Genomic DNA, 15,600 nt, shown 5'->3' with positions numbered 1-15,600 from the left:
AAAACCTTGTAAATACGTCGACGCGCAATTAAAAAAGGAATATACCTGTCAAATTTTATGAAAATCTATTTCCGCGTTTCGCCGTGAATGCGCAACTTATAAACATTAAGAGAAATGCTCCTTCATACGCCAATATCAGAGTAAAAATCAGACTATAGAATTATTCATCATAAATCAGCTGACAAGTGATTACACAGATGTGTGGAGAAGCCAGTCTATTGCTGTATTTCCATAAGGTCTATAGTTTCAATCAGGTACTTGTGGTCCTTGTGGTTGAGAATATTGCGTGAGGTCTACTGTTCACAGAACTACTAGTTAGTTTATGGCAAATAAAATAATAGAATTGAATTGATTGATCTCACCGTTATTGTTTACGAGTACTGCTTTGAAGTGTTTGTTAGTCACGTTGAAAGCTTCAATATTGAATGGCATTTGAAGCTGGGTTGTATGCAGCTCTGTTAATCCTGTCCAACAGCTAAGCATCGGATCATAAACAGAAAATTCCTTTTCTCTGGCTAGCCACAACCTGAAAAATTTCATAGAGTCAAGGATTAAAATTTTACTCTCAGGCCCTGTTGTACAAAAGTCTATTAAAAGTTAACCGTCATTAAATATCCAACTAGATCCAATCAGAGAAGCCTTCTTTCCAAAAAGCCTTCTCTGATTGGTTCTCGTGGCATTTACTTAATCATGATTAAAATTTAACAGCCTTTGGCTAGATTGCACAAGAACCTGTTAAATTTTAATTGTTATTGAATGCCACGCGAACCTAACAGAGAGGGATTTTTTAAAAAGAAGGCTTATCTTATTGATTTTGCGGCATTTAATCGAGATTAAAATTGAAAAGGTTTTTGTTCATTCGAGCGTTAGTCTAAAAAGTTGATAATTCTAACGAAATTATACATATTATTTCAATAAATACATTTAGCCTAGTCATTGAAAGAAGAAAAAGACGAAGAAGAAAAAAAAGAAGAAGAAGAAGAAGAAGAAAAAAAAGAAGAAGAAGAAGAAGTAGAAGAAAATGTAGAAGAAGAAGAAAAAAAGAAGAAAAAGAAGCATCAATAAAATAAAATTTATCCAGTATCCAACACAGTCGTTACAGAATTGCCAATTTGAATATATCCAGTCATATGAGCTTGTATGAAAAGATTTAAATTTCGCACGATTTGGTAACTCGTATATTTTAAACTAATGAATCTCAACTTATTTTATACAAACTATAGATTATTCTCCCCCCCCCCCACTTCAAGAAGTTCATTATGTAACTTCAACTTGTCCTCATATTTTCAATTTTTACCTGACGAATGAAGAAGAATCTAAACCAGCGTCTGATATTGACTCGTTTTTGTCAAGATGGAAATAGTATGGCGTGAAATATGACTGCATAACTGTGAATCCATTCTCAGCTACAAATACATTCTCTTCATTATGCAATAGACCTATGCTGTTATGAACAGAGTTCCGTTCACACTTATGCTGCTTGCTTGAGTCTGAAACAAAAAAGATTTTTTTTAATTTTAAAAATTATTTAGTCACAAAATGTTTCGCCTACATAATGCCATTATTAAAATAATTATAGAGAAGAGAAGAAAATAAAAAAATCTGGTGTGGCGCACTCACACAACTTTCCTTGCCGTTATGAAAATTGATCACCTGACGCTAGTGTTCCCGCGCATCTCAAGTCTACTATTTAAAGATTTGAGCCAGCTGGTGACAGGGCAATGACGCTGGAGACACACATGAGGTCTGCTATCTCTTCATAGTGAATGATTTAATAGAATCAACAATAATTTGCAATTGAATAATCACATTTTCTCGAATTTAAAGCTTATTTTCAATTTTAGGTGAAATGTTACTGAACATTAATTGTAGAGATTTTCATGCTCAATCTACTCCACTTGATTTTTTTTGTTTCAATTGTATCTGAAGCCTGATAATTGGGAATCTATCTGCATTGATGAGGCGGAGCTCCTGAAATTTTTACAGATATGGGACTTGTGGCAGTTGATAGAGCTTATCAATGACTATTTTAGGTATGAATTTGATCAAAATCGTTGGAGCCGTTTCCGAGAAATTCACGAAAAACACTGTTTTTGACAACATTTTCGCCATTTTAGCCGCCATCTTGGATTGCATTTGATCGAAATTGTTCGTGTCGGATCCTTATAGTGAAAGGACCTTAAGTTTCAAATTTCAAGTCATTCCGTTAATTGGGAGATGAGATATCGTGTACACAGACGCACATACACACACACACACACACACACACACCCAAAAACCAGTTTTTTGGACTCAGGGGACCTTGAAACGTATAGAAATTTAGAAATGGGGTACCATAATTTTTTTCGGAAAGCAATACTTTCCTTACCTATGGTAATAGGGCAAGGAAAGTAATAATTATAGAGAAGAGAAGAAAATAAAAAAATATATAACAATAACAAATGGATATAATACCAAAACTATAGATACAAACAAAAAGAAGAAAATGTGTAAACATGTTTGTCACTTTTTTAATAAATTCATGATATTTTTAGGCGATATTCTAGTGTTTTATTATGATACTTACTTTTTGAAACAGAATCAGTTCTACAGAACAACAACTCTTCATAATCTAATATGCCCAAACTCATAAGTTGCCAAAATTTCTCAGCCAGAGTCTGTTTTTGAGAATCTCCATCATCAGCTGTAAGTCTATGGGATACACGTTTCAACACATAGCCCAGCTTTTCCAGCACAATTTCAACATTTCCTTCAGTTTTCCAGTCGTCAAATGTCGTTTTCAACAATTTGGGAATTTCATGCATCGGTATAGTTTGGTTGATATTTTTCAGAACGTTGGCTAGCAAATGCTGATTGACTCCGTTTAGCTCAATGTGTATCTGAAAAATGAATATCAAGATTATTTTTCATGTATTTCTACAGAACTACTTGATACTTGTTTTATGTAATTACTAGTACCTTTTCTTATGATCTCTACGATATATTTGAAGAGTAAATTTACAGGGTGGCGCACCATATGATCCAACATTTAGTTTTGTCATAGAAAGTTTATTGTGAAAGCAATACAGCAAAATGAGATATAGCTAGTCTACTGTATACCTGGAGATTAGTTTCTGGCCGTTAAGTGTTCAATGTAGCCACCTTCTTGTCTGATAACTGCTTCAACACGAACGCCTATGTTATTGGAGACTCGGCGACACATATCCACGGTTATCTCGTTACATGCCTCAATGATTAGCACTCGCAGATCCATCAGTGTGTTAAGCCCGGTCCAGATGCTCAAGTTTAGCTTCAGTCTTTTGTTCAAGCATAAGTCGGAGCATGTAAGTCGTTGCGTCTGGACGGTAAAACGGATCGGACGGTCTTCAAGCTTAAGTCGTCAAACTTAAAATGTATCGGCCGGCAATCTTTTTCCATCAAACCGTCCGTCTTTTGCCTATCCACCAAAACCTAAATCGCGTAAAAATAGAGATAGAGAAATTGTGATTTCAGATTCGGATTCAGCGCTCTCAAATTAATAAATTGCCTCGCGAGTACTTGAAAATAAGCAAGTTTTTTTATCGATTGTATATAACGCCATTTAACCCTTTTTTCTTTCTTGTTTCTCATGATACTCTCAGAATTTTATGTTGATATTATGATTTACTATCATGATGATGTACTATATACATATGTACTATATTGTTGATAAGAATACTATATACAAAATTTCAATCCATTTACAATCACTGTGTCTCGAGATATGACATGTAAACAAAGCCATTTAGCGATTAACAGTAATATCTTTGTCATTATGTTGTTAAATATTATAGCATCATCCAGTTGAATCAGCGAAAAAATACGATATAATTATCACTCATCTACCGGATATATGTCAACCGTATACAATTCAGACTCAATGAACCATATCACAATTCATATTGAAGTAAAACATAGCCTCTAGCTACTTTGGACTGTTGTAAAAATTAGAATTGAAACCGTTTTGGGCGTAAGTTAGCCTGTGGTACTTTTCTGTAAGTTGTATAATTCTGAATGATTGAATAAATAAATGAATAAACATATTAAGAACTGAACTTGTCAGCACAAAAATAGGAAAACAAACGACATAAGACGGATGCGTGTGGACGCAATTTTACATCCGTCTTTGGCTTGAACCAAACGATCCGTCTTTTGCTTGAGCAAAAGACTGATGGTAAACTTGAGCGTCTGATGGTAAACTTGAGCTTTAGGATGTTTAGCGAAGATCTCCTCCTTCAGAAATCCCCAAAGAAAATAGTCGCACGGATTCAAATTGGGACAGTTTGGGGGCCAGTTATGCCCACACGCAAAACGATTCAAAAATCGGTTTGAAATGACATTTTGGTTAAAATTTTCATGCAAAAATTCTAAAACAACATTAGCCGGATTTGAATTCATGCGACTATTTTCTTTGGAGATTTCTGAAGGAGGAGATCTTCGCTAAACATCTCAACACACTGATGGAAAAATGAAGAAATATGTTAAGATATTAATTTTAACGGGCTCGAACCCGTTCTGGGTACATAGAATGTGATAAATTGTCCGATTCTCAATTTAGCAGGTAAAAAGTTCCGCGTCCCATGGGAAGAATTTTGACAGATTCTGTACCAGAAACCAGTTCCAGTACAAAGTTCCTGCCCCACAGTAGAAGCCTGGTAAATTGTTACAGTTCAAACTTTCAGAGCTCTCATTGGTCGATTGAATTGAAGTCTGCTTGCTTCTCTGCGCATGCGCTGATAGCTTGTTTGTTTACCATAGCATAGACATAGAATACATAACCAACAAAATGATGTTTGATAACCATTCGTTGAATGAATATTTCTCTATAGAAAATTTGAGAGTAATGGAACGAAAGAATGCACACTTTTCAAGACGGTAAGTTTGTAAAACAGCCTTTGTTCATTCACGCAGCTAGTAAACGACACATTTGGTGTAAATCAACTTTATAAGTGCGCGCCAAAAGCTTGAACCTACGATTTTGAAATGGCGTTCCATGGGAACATTTTGCACTAGTCACGTGATGGAACAATTTACGATTGGAACTGGAACAATTTACTGTGCACAGAACGTAAAAATTATGGGATTATGGTATGTATTGAAATTCACAACATGATATCATTATGTTATTACACAATTAAATTAATTTTATGATCAATAACTTACCAAGAATACATTTGTGACATGATCCGCATCAAACGAATCCAATTTTAGTTGTAGCAAGTGAGGTAGTGACGTCACAGGATCTGCAATATGCTTAATCACCAATTCTTGACCTTCGTACAGAGAAGATTTATTAGAAGATCCATCATTTCTTGGCGAAGAGAAAAATTTGACAAAACTTGGAGATCGTTTTGTTGGAACATCTTCTAGCAATTTGTAGTTAGCTATCAATTTTTTCCTGAAAAATAGACCCTAATTCAGTAATTCCTATCAAATCATCAGCGACGAATAGATTATAACTGAATTGATAAATGTTTAGAAATATGATGAATAAAATTAATAGAGTACGGGTAGCCTGTTTTCAATTATTGTAATGCTACCTGTATTGGGAGGTCCACGTTATTATGACAGTATTCGGTAAAATTGGTGTTGCTATCCTTGTCTATCATTCGCCAAAGCAGATAAAGCTATCCTTTTTTAACACCGCAACGTTGCCAGATCGTTTTTTACGATGTAAAAATATAATTATTTGACAAAATATTTAATCGCAATTATGGAAATTTATAATATGATCGTTTAAAAATATATTTTCTTGACTAATAGAATATAATTGGTTATTTTAAACGAGAATGAACAGTTACTATTACATCAGATAAACCGGTATCAGCTATTATTTATTAGAAGGCAGTGGCAAGGCAGAGAATCGGCAACGCAGTTCTTCTATTTTTCTCCACTGTCATTATAACGTGGATCTTAAGATATTAACACAAACAAATAACGACCAAGGCACAAGAGTAGGGAATGGAACCACCTTCTAGTTCAAATAGTTCAAATATACAATCAATAATTTATTTGAATAATAAATAATTGAGTATAACTAGAATGTATTCCTAATAGATAAATGGATAGATTTTGTAACAATCATATCAGGCCTTGGTTTTCTACAGCTACAAGTCAGGTCAAGATAGTTTTCGACTTGCAACTTTCTGCCTCAAAATGTACAAAAGGAACCAGCTTATGGCAAAGGGGAGTAGAGGTTGAACAATGATGGTCAAAAGTCTAACGGTGAAATAACCGATGCTGACCAGTGACAAAAGGGTGGCAGCCAGACGCCAGGCATGAGTGGAGTGCCATCAGATAGGGGGCAGCACCAACTGGGCAGTGATCCAAGGAGGAACAATGGTTCAAGGGTGGGCGAGCACGTGGAGTTGGGAACACGAGGACACTTTTCGGTGAACCACGGCTAGAGTAACATGTCTGAGGAGTGAGCAGCGTGCAGCCCGCAGCCCTAGGGGCTGAAATGGAGTCCTGTTTCGGGAAAACCAACACCACATCAACACCATCACATCAAAACCACCATTGAAGAAAAATAATTAAAATTCATAATTTGTAATGTAAAGTGAGCAGTTAAAAGTGCGCGAAAAGGCCATGGTCCGCGGGTATACAACATATAAGGTTAGTGTAATTTTAAGTTGTTGTTTGTTTGCCACACTGGTTATTTACTTGTATTATTGTTGTTTAAATAGGTTTAGGTTTTGTGATTCGTAGTATTATTGTGCATTATTCTATTTTAATATAGAGACTTTCAATAAACATTATTATTATATTTCATAAACGGTAAAATCATATTTCATATTTCGGTGTTCTGCTTAACAGACTTATTACTAAAATTCCAAAGGACATTTGATATATTTAATCAACATTGAAAATCTCATTTGTTTCTTTGTAAAGTGTGAATTTATTTGTCTTTTGCTTATTTTCATTATATTTATCTAATGATTCACAATTTACCGAAGATGGTAACAGGCCTATTTTAAATTCTTCAAGATTTCAATAGATCAAGTATTCAGTTTGTCAAGTTTTAAATTAGACCCTTGCGGAGCACGGGTTACCTGCTAGTCATCAATAATAGTTATTTGTATATCTAGAGTGAAAAGTACGACTTTTTCTCCTTGAGGGAAAAGTTTGAAGCCCGAGGCGAAGCCGAGGGCAACAATTTTCCTGAGGGAGAAAAAGTATTTTTCACTCGTGATGTACACAACATTTTTCCTCCATCTACATTTTTCTATAGAAACTGCAAATAAAAATCATTTTAATAACTTACGTATTGGTGACAATGTTTCCTAACAACATAACCTAAAATCTAAAACCTAAAAACCGGCCATCTGATTTGGCACTGCCGATTTCGCTATCTATCAGCAAAAGTTGTAACAATTATATCAGAGCTGGGTGTTTACCAAAAATGGCTGACTCCAGATCACGCGGTTCAGATTTGAATTGCAGATCAAAAATATTTGTTGGCTGGTATTTTGAATAGAATAAGATATTTTAAAAATTGTATAAATTTTTATCGTCTACTAATATTAAGAATATAATATCATACAAACATATATTTCATGAGTTGATCAAATTTCTGGTTGTGGTATTGAATTCAGTTGACTCAATGACAGACACCTCTTTATGCTTTCTCATCTGAGCTTAGACCTTCTAACCTATTATAATGTAAGTTTTCAAAATAGAGATGCTTCCCATTTTATTTAAATGGAGTCACTTTTACTCCCTAGGGAGTTTTTCTGTTTTTTACTACCGAGAGCGAAAAAGTGACACTTTAGTATTAGGTTTCAGGGAGTAAAGTAAGTACTTTAGCCAGTAGGTGGAGGAAAAATAAAATGATTCTACACTCACAAATGGTCCCGATGTGAATGACTTGTAGAGCTTCTGTACAGTTGTTCGATGTACGAATAAAAATATCCGTAGAGATATGTGGATGATTTGAAATGTTTGATGCTAGCTTGAAGGAGATGTATTGCTCCATTCAGATGCTGAAGAATAATATCCAAAGCCATCGCTCTCAAAACTAGATGCTCTTCCTCATCAAATAAAAGCGGAGAGAAAACCATGAATACCTGTAAAAGTATTAAAATGAAACTGTAAAAATAACAGAAGAAATAAACAGTATTATTGTTCTTGTATGAATAAAAATACTGGAAGCATATTTCTATTGTGATATTAGAGTTATTATACAGCTCGAGGGAACAACTTTAAATCTGGTATAGGAATTCAAGTACCAGGGCAAGACGGTGAACTGGACAACGAAATAGCACATCGAGTAAATACAGCCTGTATAAATAGGAGGAAAATGACTGGAATACTTTGTGATAGAAGAATAAATGAAAAACTAAAGAGAATCTATAAAACAGTCGTACGGCCCGCGTTGACATACGGAGAGAGACCTGGGCAGATAAAAAAGCCCACGAACACAGACTGGAGGTCACTGAAATGAAGATGCTGAGCTGGAGTTGCGACGTATCTAGAAGGGATACAATCCGAAATAAATTAATAAAAATCTGGTGTGGCGCACTCACACAACTTTGCTTGCCGTTATGAAAATTGATCACCTGACGCTAGTGTTCCCGCGCATCTCAAGTCTACTATTCAAAGATTTGAGCCAGCTGGTGACAGGGCAATAACGCTGGAGACACAGCAGACTGAGCAGACTGAGGTCTGCTATCTCTTCATAGTGAATGATTTAATAGAATCAACAATAATTTGCAATTGAATAATCACATTTTCTCGAATTTAAAGCTTATTTTCAATTTTAGGTGAAAATGTTACTGAACATTAATTGTAGAGATTTTCATGCTCAATCTACTCCACTTGATTTATTTTGTTTCAATTGTATCTGAAGCCTGATAATTGGGAATCTATCTGCATTGATGGGGCGGAGCTCCTGAAATTTTTACAGATATGGGACTTGTGGCAGTTGATAGAGCTTATCGATGACTATTTTAGGTATGAATTTGATCAAAATCGTTGGAGCCGTTTCCGAGAAAATCACGAAAAACCCTGTTTTTGACAACATTTTCGCCATTTTAGCCGCCATCTTGATTTGCAATTGATCGAAATTGTTCGTGTCGGATCTTTATAGTGAAAGGACGTTAAGTTCCAAATTTCAAGTCATTCCGTTAATTGGGAGATGAGATATCATGTACACAGACGCACATACACACACACACACACACACACACACACACACACACACACACACATACAGACCGATACCCAAAAACCAGTTTTTTGGACTCAGGGGACCTTTAAACGTATAGAAATTTAGAAATTGGGGTACCTTAATTTTTTTCGGAAAGCAATACTTTCCTTACCTAGGGTAATAGGGCAAGGAAAGTAAAAAACAGAATGAAGTTTAGTTAGAGGTGGGAAAAGGCTGAGAAGAAGAAGAAGAAGATTAGAGTTATTACGTCGATGAATACCTGTAAAAATAGGAAAATTGTTCTTGAATGAATAAATGTGCCATTTTTCTTTTGTGAGATTCGCGTTATTGTGAGCGTCTGAATTGTATTTGATTTTATAAAGTCAGCATCATAAAACTATTACTATTAATATGTAAATTGTATGTATTGAATATGAATAAATGAAAATTAATAAAAGAACTTGGCCTATAATTTAATGAGAACTTATAATAGATGAACTCATATACTAATGTTGAAAATGAATTCATATTTAAAACAATTACAACTAATATTCAATTGTACGGTATGTATGGAATATGAATGAATAAAAAATAATCAGAGAACTTATGATATGATGAACTCATACTGACGTTGAAAATGAATTCATATTTTTGAAACGATTACAATATGAATTCAATTTTACCTGTAAGTACCATATCGACTAAGATAGATAGATAGATATTTTTGCTAGATAGATAGATAATTGCCTTCATTTATCCCACTCTAAAATATTTCAAGTGTTGTGGGCAAAGTTGAGGACTAAGGACAGATGAATAAATGAAATTAACTTACTTTTTCGTCGTATTCCGAATCCGTTTTACCATTGGTGAAATGACAAGCACTGATACGTACTTCAATTGGCTTTGACTTGTTATGTACCACCGTCTCATTCAAATAGGTCAATAGAGTTGCAGATCCAGCCAGAGCGTTTTTCAATACATCCAATACATTCAGTTCCTGCTCCGTTGTTTTAGAGCTTTCAAATTCCGCTGCAATAAAATTAGGTCGTTGTAATCATGTATTATTTTTTATTTATACCGGGTACGACATAAAAACCTGACGATTTTTGAGGGAAAATTCAAATTTATTTCTCAAAAAACATACACAATTATAATAATCTAATATTACAACATATAAAAATAATACAAGAAAAATACTATTAAATATATAAAATGATCCCAAAACTGCAGTATATTTTTTTATGTCCATGTATGTTTAAGGAGTAGCCTACAAGGTAAAACCTGTGCGTAGACCTAAGTTGCAGTAATATATTTATTCAATATAAACTAAGAAATTAAACCAAAATAAGAAAAAAGATTAGTGGAACTTACACACAAATATAAATTTGTAGATAAAATTTAGTAAAACACAATAATTATTATTCTATGATAAAAAAAAACAAAACATAAAAACAAGAAACAGTTGGTGCTTAGAAGATTTTTTTCTTCAGTTTTATTTGATCTTATCCATTCCTCAATCTCGCAATTTAGTTTTTTGCTCCGGCTTGTATTGGCAACAAAATGAGTAGGAACAAGATTTATTATCCTCTGTGATAAGTAAGTGAATTGTCTTCTACATACATTCAAATCCATCCTCTCTTGATGGAATGTTTCTCTAATAGGACGTAAATTAAATTCAAGTTTCTTTCACGAAGAAGAAATTTATTTTTATTCTTCTTAATATATATTATCAATTTTTTTATGTACAGCTGTCGAACAGTTAGTACTTTGAATTCATTGAAAAGATCGCTTGTAGGATAAAGTCTGGGTTTACCTAGAATTGTTTTAATAATATATTTTTATAATAATTGAAGTGTGTTTCGTACAATTGAAACATGTAATATATTGCAATTTACAGTGAATTACATAGATTACTCAAAAAGTGTTTTTATTTGAGGATTATGTCATCCAAATGATTTCCGTTACGTTTGATTTTCACACACTCACTTAACCTAATTCTAAATTTTGCCATTACTCGCTCAATCATCACTTGTATAATTGCTTCGATTTCTCGATGAATGACTTCCTCTAGTTCTGTGGATTATTGACTGCCCAATAACGGTAATTTTGTTGATTCACAAATCCGACAAATGAAAATGTGCCTCGTCACTTGAAAGAATAGCGTCATCCTGGTGGGCATTTTCGAGAATGATTTCGCAAGCGGCGATGTGCTCAATCATTTGCATTAAGTTGTTGCACTAACATTATCTTATACGGATGGAATTCCAGATCAGAATGAAGAATTGGTCATACACTTCGATCAGAAATGGCTAGCGCAACAGCATGTTTCTCAGCTGAACGTCGTGGAGACCGTGCAACAGCTACTCTTACCGCGTTGATGTTTTCAGGCAAACGATGTCAAACGAGGCAAACGACAGAAGAGTCCTGCGACAGTCGAGACCAGCGACGGTAGAGACCGGCGACATTCGAGGCCAGCGACGGTAGAGGACTTCTGAAAAAGTGGCCTCAAATGTCGCCTGCGTTAGGCGACAGTTGAGGCCACTCTAATTTTTGTACAGCCCCGACAGTCGAGACCTGCGACGGCAGAGGACTCCTGAAAAAGAGGACTCCTCCAATTGAGTTTTGTCAACAAAGGTGGTCAAGTCATATAGATTCCAGTACTTGGATGATGGTCCCTAAACATATTTTTAAGTAATGGGAATCCATTACTACTGCACTATGCCTCCTTCATTGACAAATATAAATATTTATCTATCTTCTATCCATCTATAAGACGAGATGGTGTCTGTCTTTCTGTCTGTTTGTATGTGGACTCATCACGCTTGAAATACTTGACTGATTAAGCTGTAATTCTTCACAAAGATGATCGTTCTGAAAATCCTTCAAGGATAAGCACTGTCTGTTTGTATGTGGACTCATCACGCTTGAAATACTTGACTGATTAAGCTGTAATTCTTCACAAAGATGATCGTTCTGAAAATCCTTCAAGGATAAGCACTATCTACCTTCAAAGTTCATATGCTTTTTTATGAAGGAAGTTTCCATTATTTAGTTTTCAACAAATCAGAAGTTATAATCATTATAAAATGTATTTTGTCTGGAATCGCGGTAGGATGTGTCCTCAACTGTCGCCTGCTGCAAGCGAGACTCTAATTTTTGTACAGGCCCGACAGTTGAGACCAGCGACATTCAAGGCCAGCGACGGTAGAGGACTCCTGAAAAAGAGGCCTCAAATGTCGCCTGCGTTAGGCGACACTTGAGGCCACTCTAATTTTTGTACAGCCCCGACAGTCACGACCTACGACGGGAGAGGACTCATGAAAAAGTGGCCTCAAATGTCGCCTGCGTTAGGCGACAGTTGAGGCCACTCTAATTTTCGTACACTCCCGACAGTCGAGGCCTACGACCGTAGAGGACTGTGAAACAGTCCTCTACGGTCGTAGGCCTCGAATGTCGTCGGTCTCGACTGTCGCGCCCCCGCGTTCTTAGTCCGTTTTCGTCCTGTTGGTTTCGTTTTTAAAGCAGATGACGTACTCCTAGAATTCTTAACCCACAACAAGATTGTTCCTGCTAGAAACAGTCGCATGTCGATTTAAATTATTGAAATGTGCGAAATGAATGTTGTGTGAAAATAGCTAAGTCATTCTTTTTAAAATAAGCTTCCATCACAAACGCTCGATGTTCACTTGACCACAACATACTGGCTACTGAATAGAGATAGAAATAGGGCATGACTAGACCCTTCGATGTACAACATTCCCGCCTTTTCAATGACAGTGGTGCCAACATAACAATTACTACAAAATCGTCAGATAAATATGCCGGTCTCTGTATTATGTAGCCAGCTATAGTGAGGTTCACGTTATAATGGCAGTATTTGATTAACATTGGTGTTGTTATCCTTGTCTATCATTCGACAAAGCAGATACCGCTATCCTTTTCTAACTCTGCAACATTGATAGATCGTTTCCTAACAATGTAGAAATATAATTTATTAGCATAACATTCAATCTCATTTTTGCGTTAATGGGGCTAGCTGCTGCTTCAATAATCTGCCAGGCTGAGGCCATGGATGGGGAGAGGAAACAGTGGGCAGATGGACATTCAGGCTTATCCCTTGCATAAGTACATATCAATATCGGGGGATCGAGCTTCGCTTTGGAGTGTAAAAGCATGGAAAATTTGTAACGAGTAATTGATTTTATAGTTTATATTTATTTATTTATTAGTGGAATCTCCTCACTGCAAATACTGTCCAAAGGAGGAAGACAGTGTAGAGCACACATTTTTTGCGTTGTTCGTTTAAACTCCGTATGAAATACATTGTGATAAATGCAACCATACATCTACAAGTGATCGTGGTTTAGTAAGATGGTGCATATGGCTAAGTTAGTATCTCCACTTCTCCAATAATCACGCACAAGTCTAGTGCTTATGAAGGCATCACCTTCATCAAAGTAAATCATTACTGTTACAAAACTACGAATCCATAGGCTTTTACCTCTGCTTTTTGGGTTGGACTGTATGATACGAAACAAACACATTCATACATCCAATTCAGCACACCAGTATTTAGACCCAGGAAAACAAATAGGAGAATCACTTACCCAATCCAAACTATGACGTAAATGATATACCGATTTGTTACAAACAGGGTTTCAGGTGGTAAATTGGAATAAGGAATGTGAAGGAGACAGATGGGTGAAAACAAATCGATATTATACTGCGATGGTGTGTGATCCGCTCCGGTGGTCCTTAGACCTTAGTCTTCAAACATTTGTACTGACTGGATATACCGGGTGATTACAAATGAAATAGAGTTTGAATAGCTTGTAGAGAATTTATTATTTAAAAGTTTAGATCATTACTTACATGATTACATAGAAGAATTCTTGAAGTTTTTATTGAAAATTTACAGATGTTCAATGTGTGCACCATTTGCAACACGACAGATATCAACACGGTAGTCAAATTCTGACCACACACGACTAAGCATCTCACGGTTAACTGTAGCAAGAGCATTTGTGATTCGTTGTTTAAGATCATCGATATCAACAGGAAGCGGTGGTACGAAAACTCTGTCTTTTACATAGCCCCACAAGAAAAAGTCGCAGGGCGTTAGGTCCGGACTACGAGGTGGCCACGGCTGAAACACAACGTTTTCCTCACTTGCACGGCCGATCCATCGTCTAGGAAGATGTTCATCCAGATACCCTCTGACGTCTGAGTACCAGTGAGGCGGAGCTCCATCTTGTACAAAAATGAAGTTACAACTATCTTCATGGAGTTGAGGCATTAACCATTCGGTTAACATGTCCAGATAAATTCTTCCGGTTACTGATGGTTCTTGGAAGAAGAAAGGCCCGTAAACCTTTTCACAAGATAAAGCGCAAAACACGTTCACTTTAGGAGAATCGCGTATATTTGATATTTGATATTTGATATTTTAAAGCTTCCCATGACCTCCTTTTAAAGGGGTATTAAGGATTTGTCAATTTGAATTCTAATGTCAATATAGTTCGTAAAAGAGTTACTCAATTGCAGGAGAAATACTCATTAAACTCGTTTACGGAATAAAAACAAAATTTAAGTAGCTCTTTCTTCAACTCACCTCTAAATTTTCCAAATTCCAGATTTTTAAGATGGTCAGGCAATGCATTAAAAACCTTTTCACAAGATAAAGCGCAAAACACGTTCACTTTAGGAGAATCGCGTATATGCTGTACAGTCTCTCTTGGGTTTTCTGTTCCCCATACTCGTACATTATGTCTGTTAACTTTTCCACTAATGTGAAAAGTGCATTCATCACTGAAAATTAGGCGATTAAACAATGTGTCGTCATTTTCAAGACAATGTTGCATCTCTTGACAAAATTTTTACGGTACAACTTTATCATTGTCATTTAAACTTTGTACTAACTGCAATTTATAAGGTGTCATTTTCAAACGTTTCCGCAGAATTTTCCACACAGTAGGTTGAGGAATTTGCAATTCTAAACTCGCTGATCTAGTCGATTTTCCTGGACTTCGTACAAAAACATCACGAACACTATCAATTTTTTCTTCTGTAACAGAAGGTCTTCCAGTACTCTTCTTCTTACACACACATCCACTGCTTTCAAAACGTTCATACCAGTCATAAATTGATTGCCTTGTTGGTGGTGGTTTACCGTATTTTGTTCTGAAATGACGCTGCACAACAGTAACAGAGTTTGTTTTGGCTAATTCAAGAACACAATAAGCTTTCTCCACTTGAGTAGCGGCCATATTGCTAAACTAAACTGGCTGTTGTAACACGGAGCAGCCAACAATAGCCAGCAACAGTTCTACCAACATAAACTTTAAGAAATTCCCTACAAACCTATATCACTTACTATGTTGAAATACACCAGTTTAATTTTGTACAGGCTATTGAAGTTGTCTATTTCATTTGTA

At 35.7% G+C, this 15,600-nt stretch overlaps 1 protein-coding gene across 1 annotated transcript; it reads right to left on the bottom strand.

Annotated features, from left to right (window-relative positions):
* Positions 1-362: 362 nt before the first annotated feature.
* LOC120356155 lies at positions 363-11,385 on the bottom strand (the record flags this gene model as incomplete). The annotated part of the gene is made up of 7 exons (XM_039445015.1): positions 11,316-11,385; positions 9,999-10,195; positions 7,864-8,084; positions 5,182-5,416; positions 2,567-2,879; positions 1,298-1,490; positions 363-526 (listed from the first exon to the last, which is right to left on the bottom strand). Coding segments are annotated over exons 1-7 (1,393 nt in total), but the record flags the coding sequence as incomplete, so codon positions are not given.
* Positions 11,386-15,600: the final 4,215 nt, after the last annotated feature.

Source organism: Nilaparvata lugens, unplaced genomic scaffold, assembly GCF_014356525.2.
Source record: "Nilaparvata lugens isolate BPH unplaced genomic scaffold, ASM1435652v1 scaffold5979, whole genome shotgun sequence".
NCBI classification, from domain to species: Eukaryota; Metazoa; Arthropoda; class Insecta; order Hemiptera; family Delphacidae; genus Nilaparvata; species Nilaparvata lugens.
The sequence above is the reverse complement of the archived record's forward strand: the minus strand, read 5'-3'. Positions and strand labels throughout refer to the sequence as shown.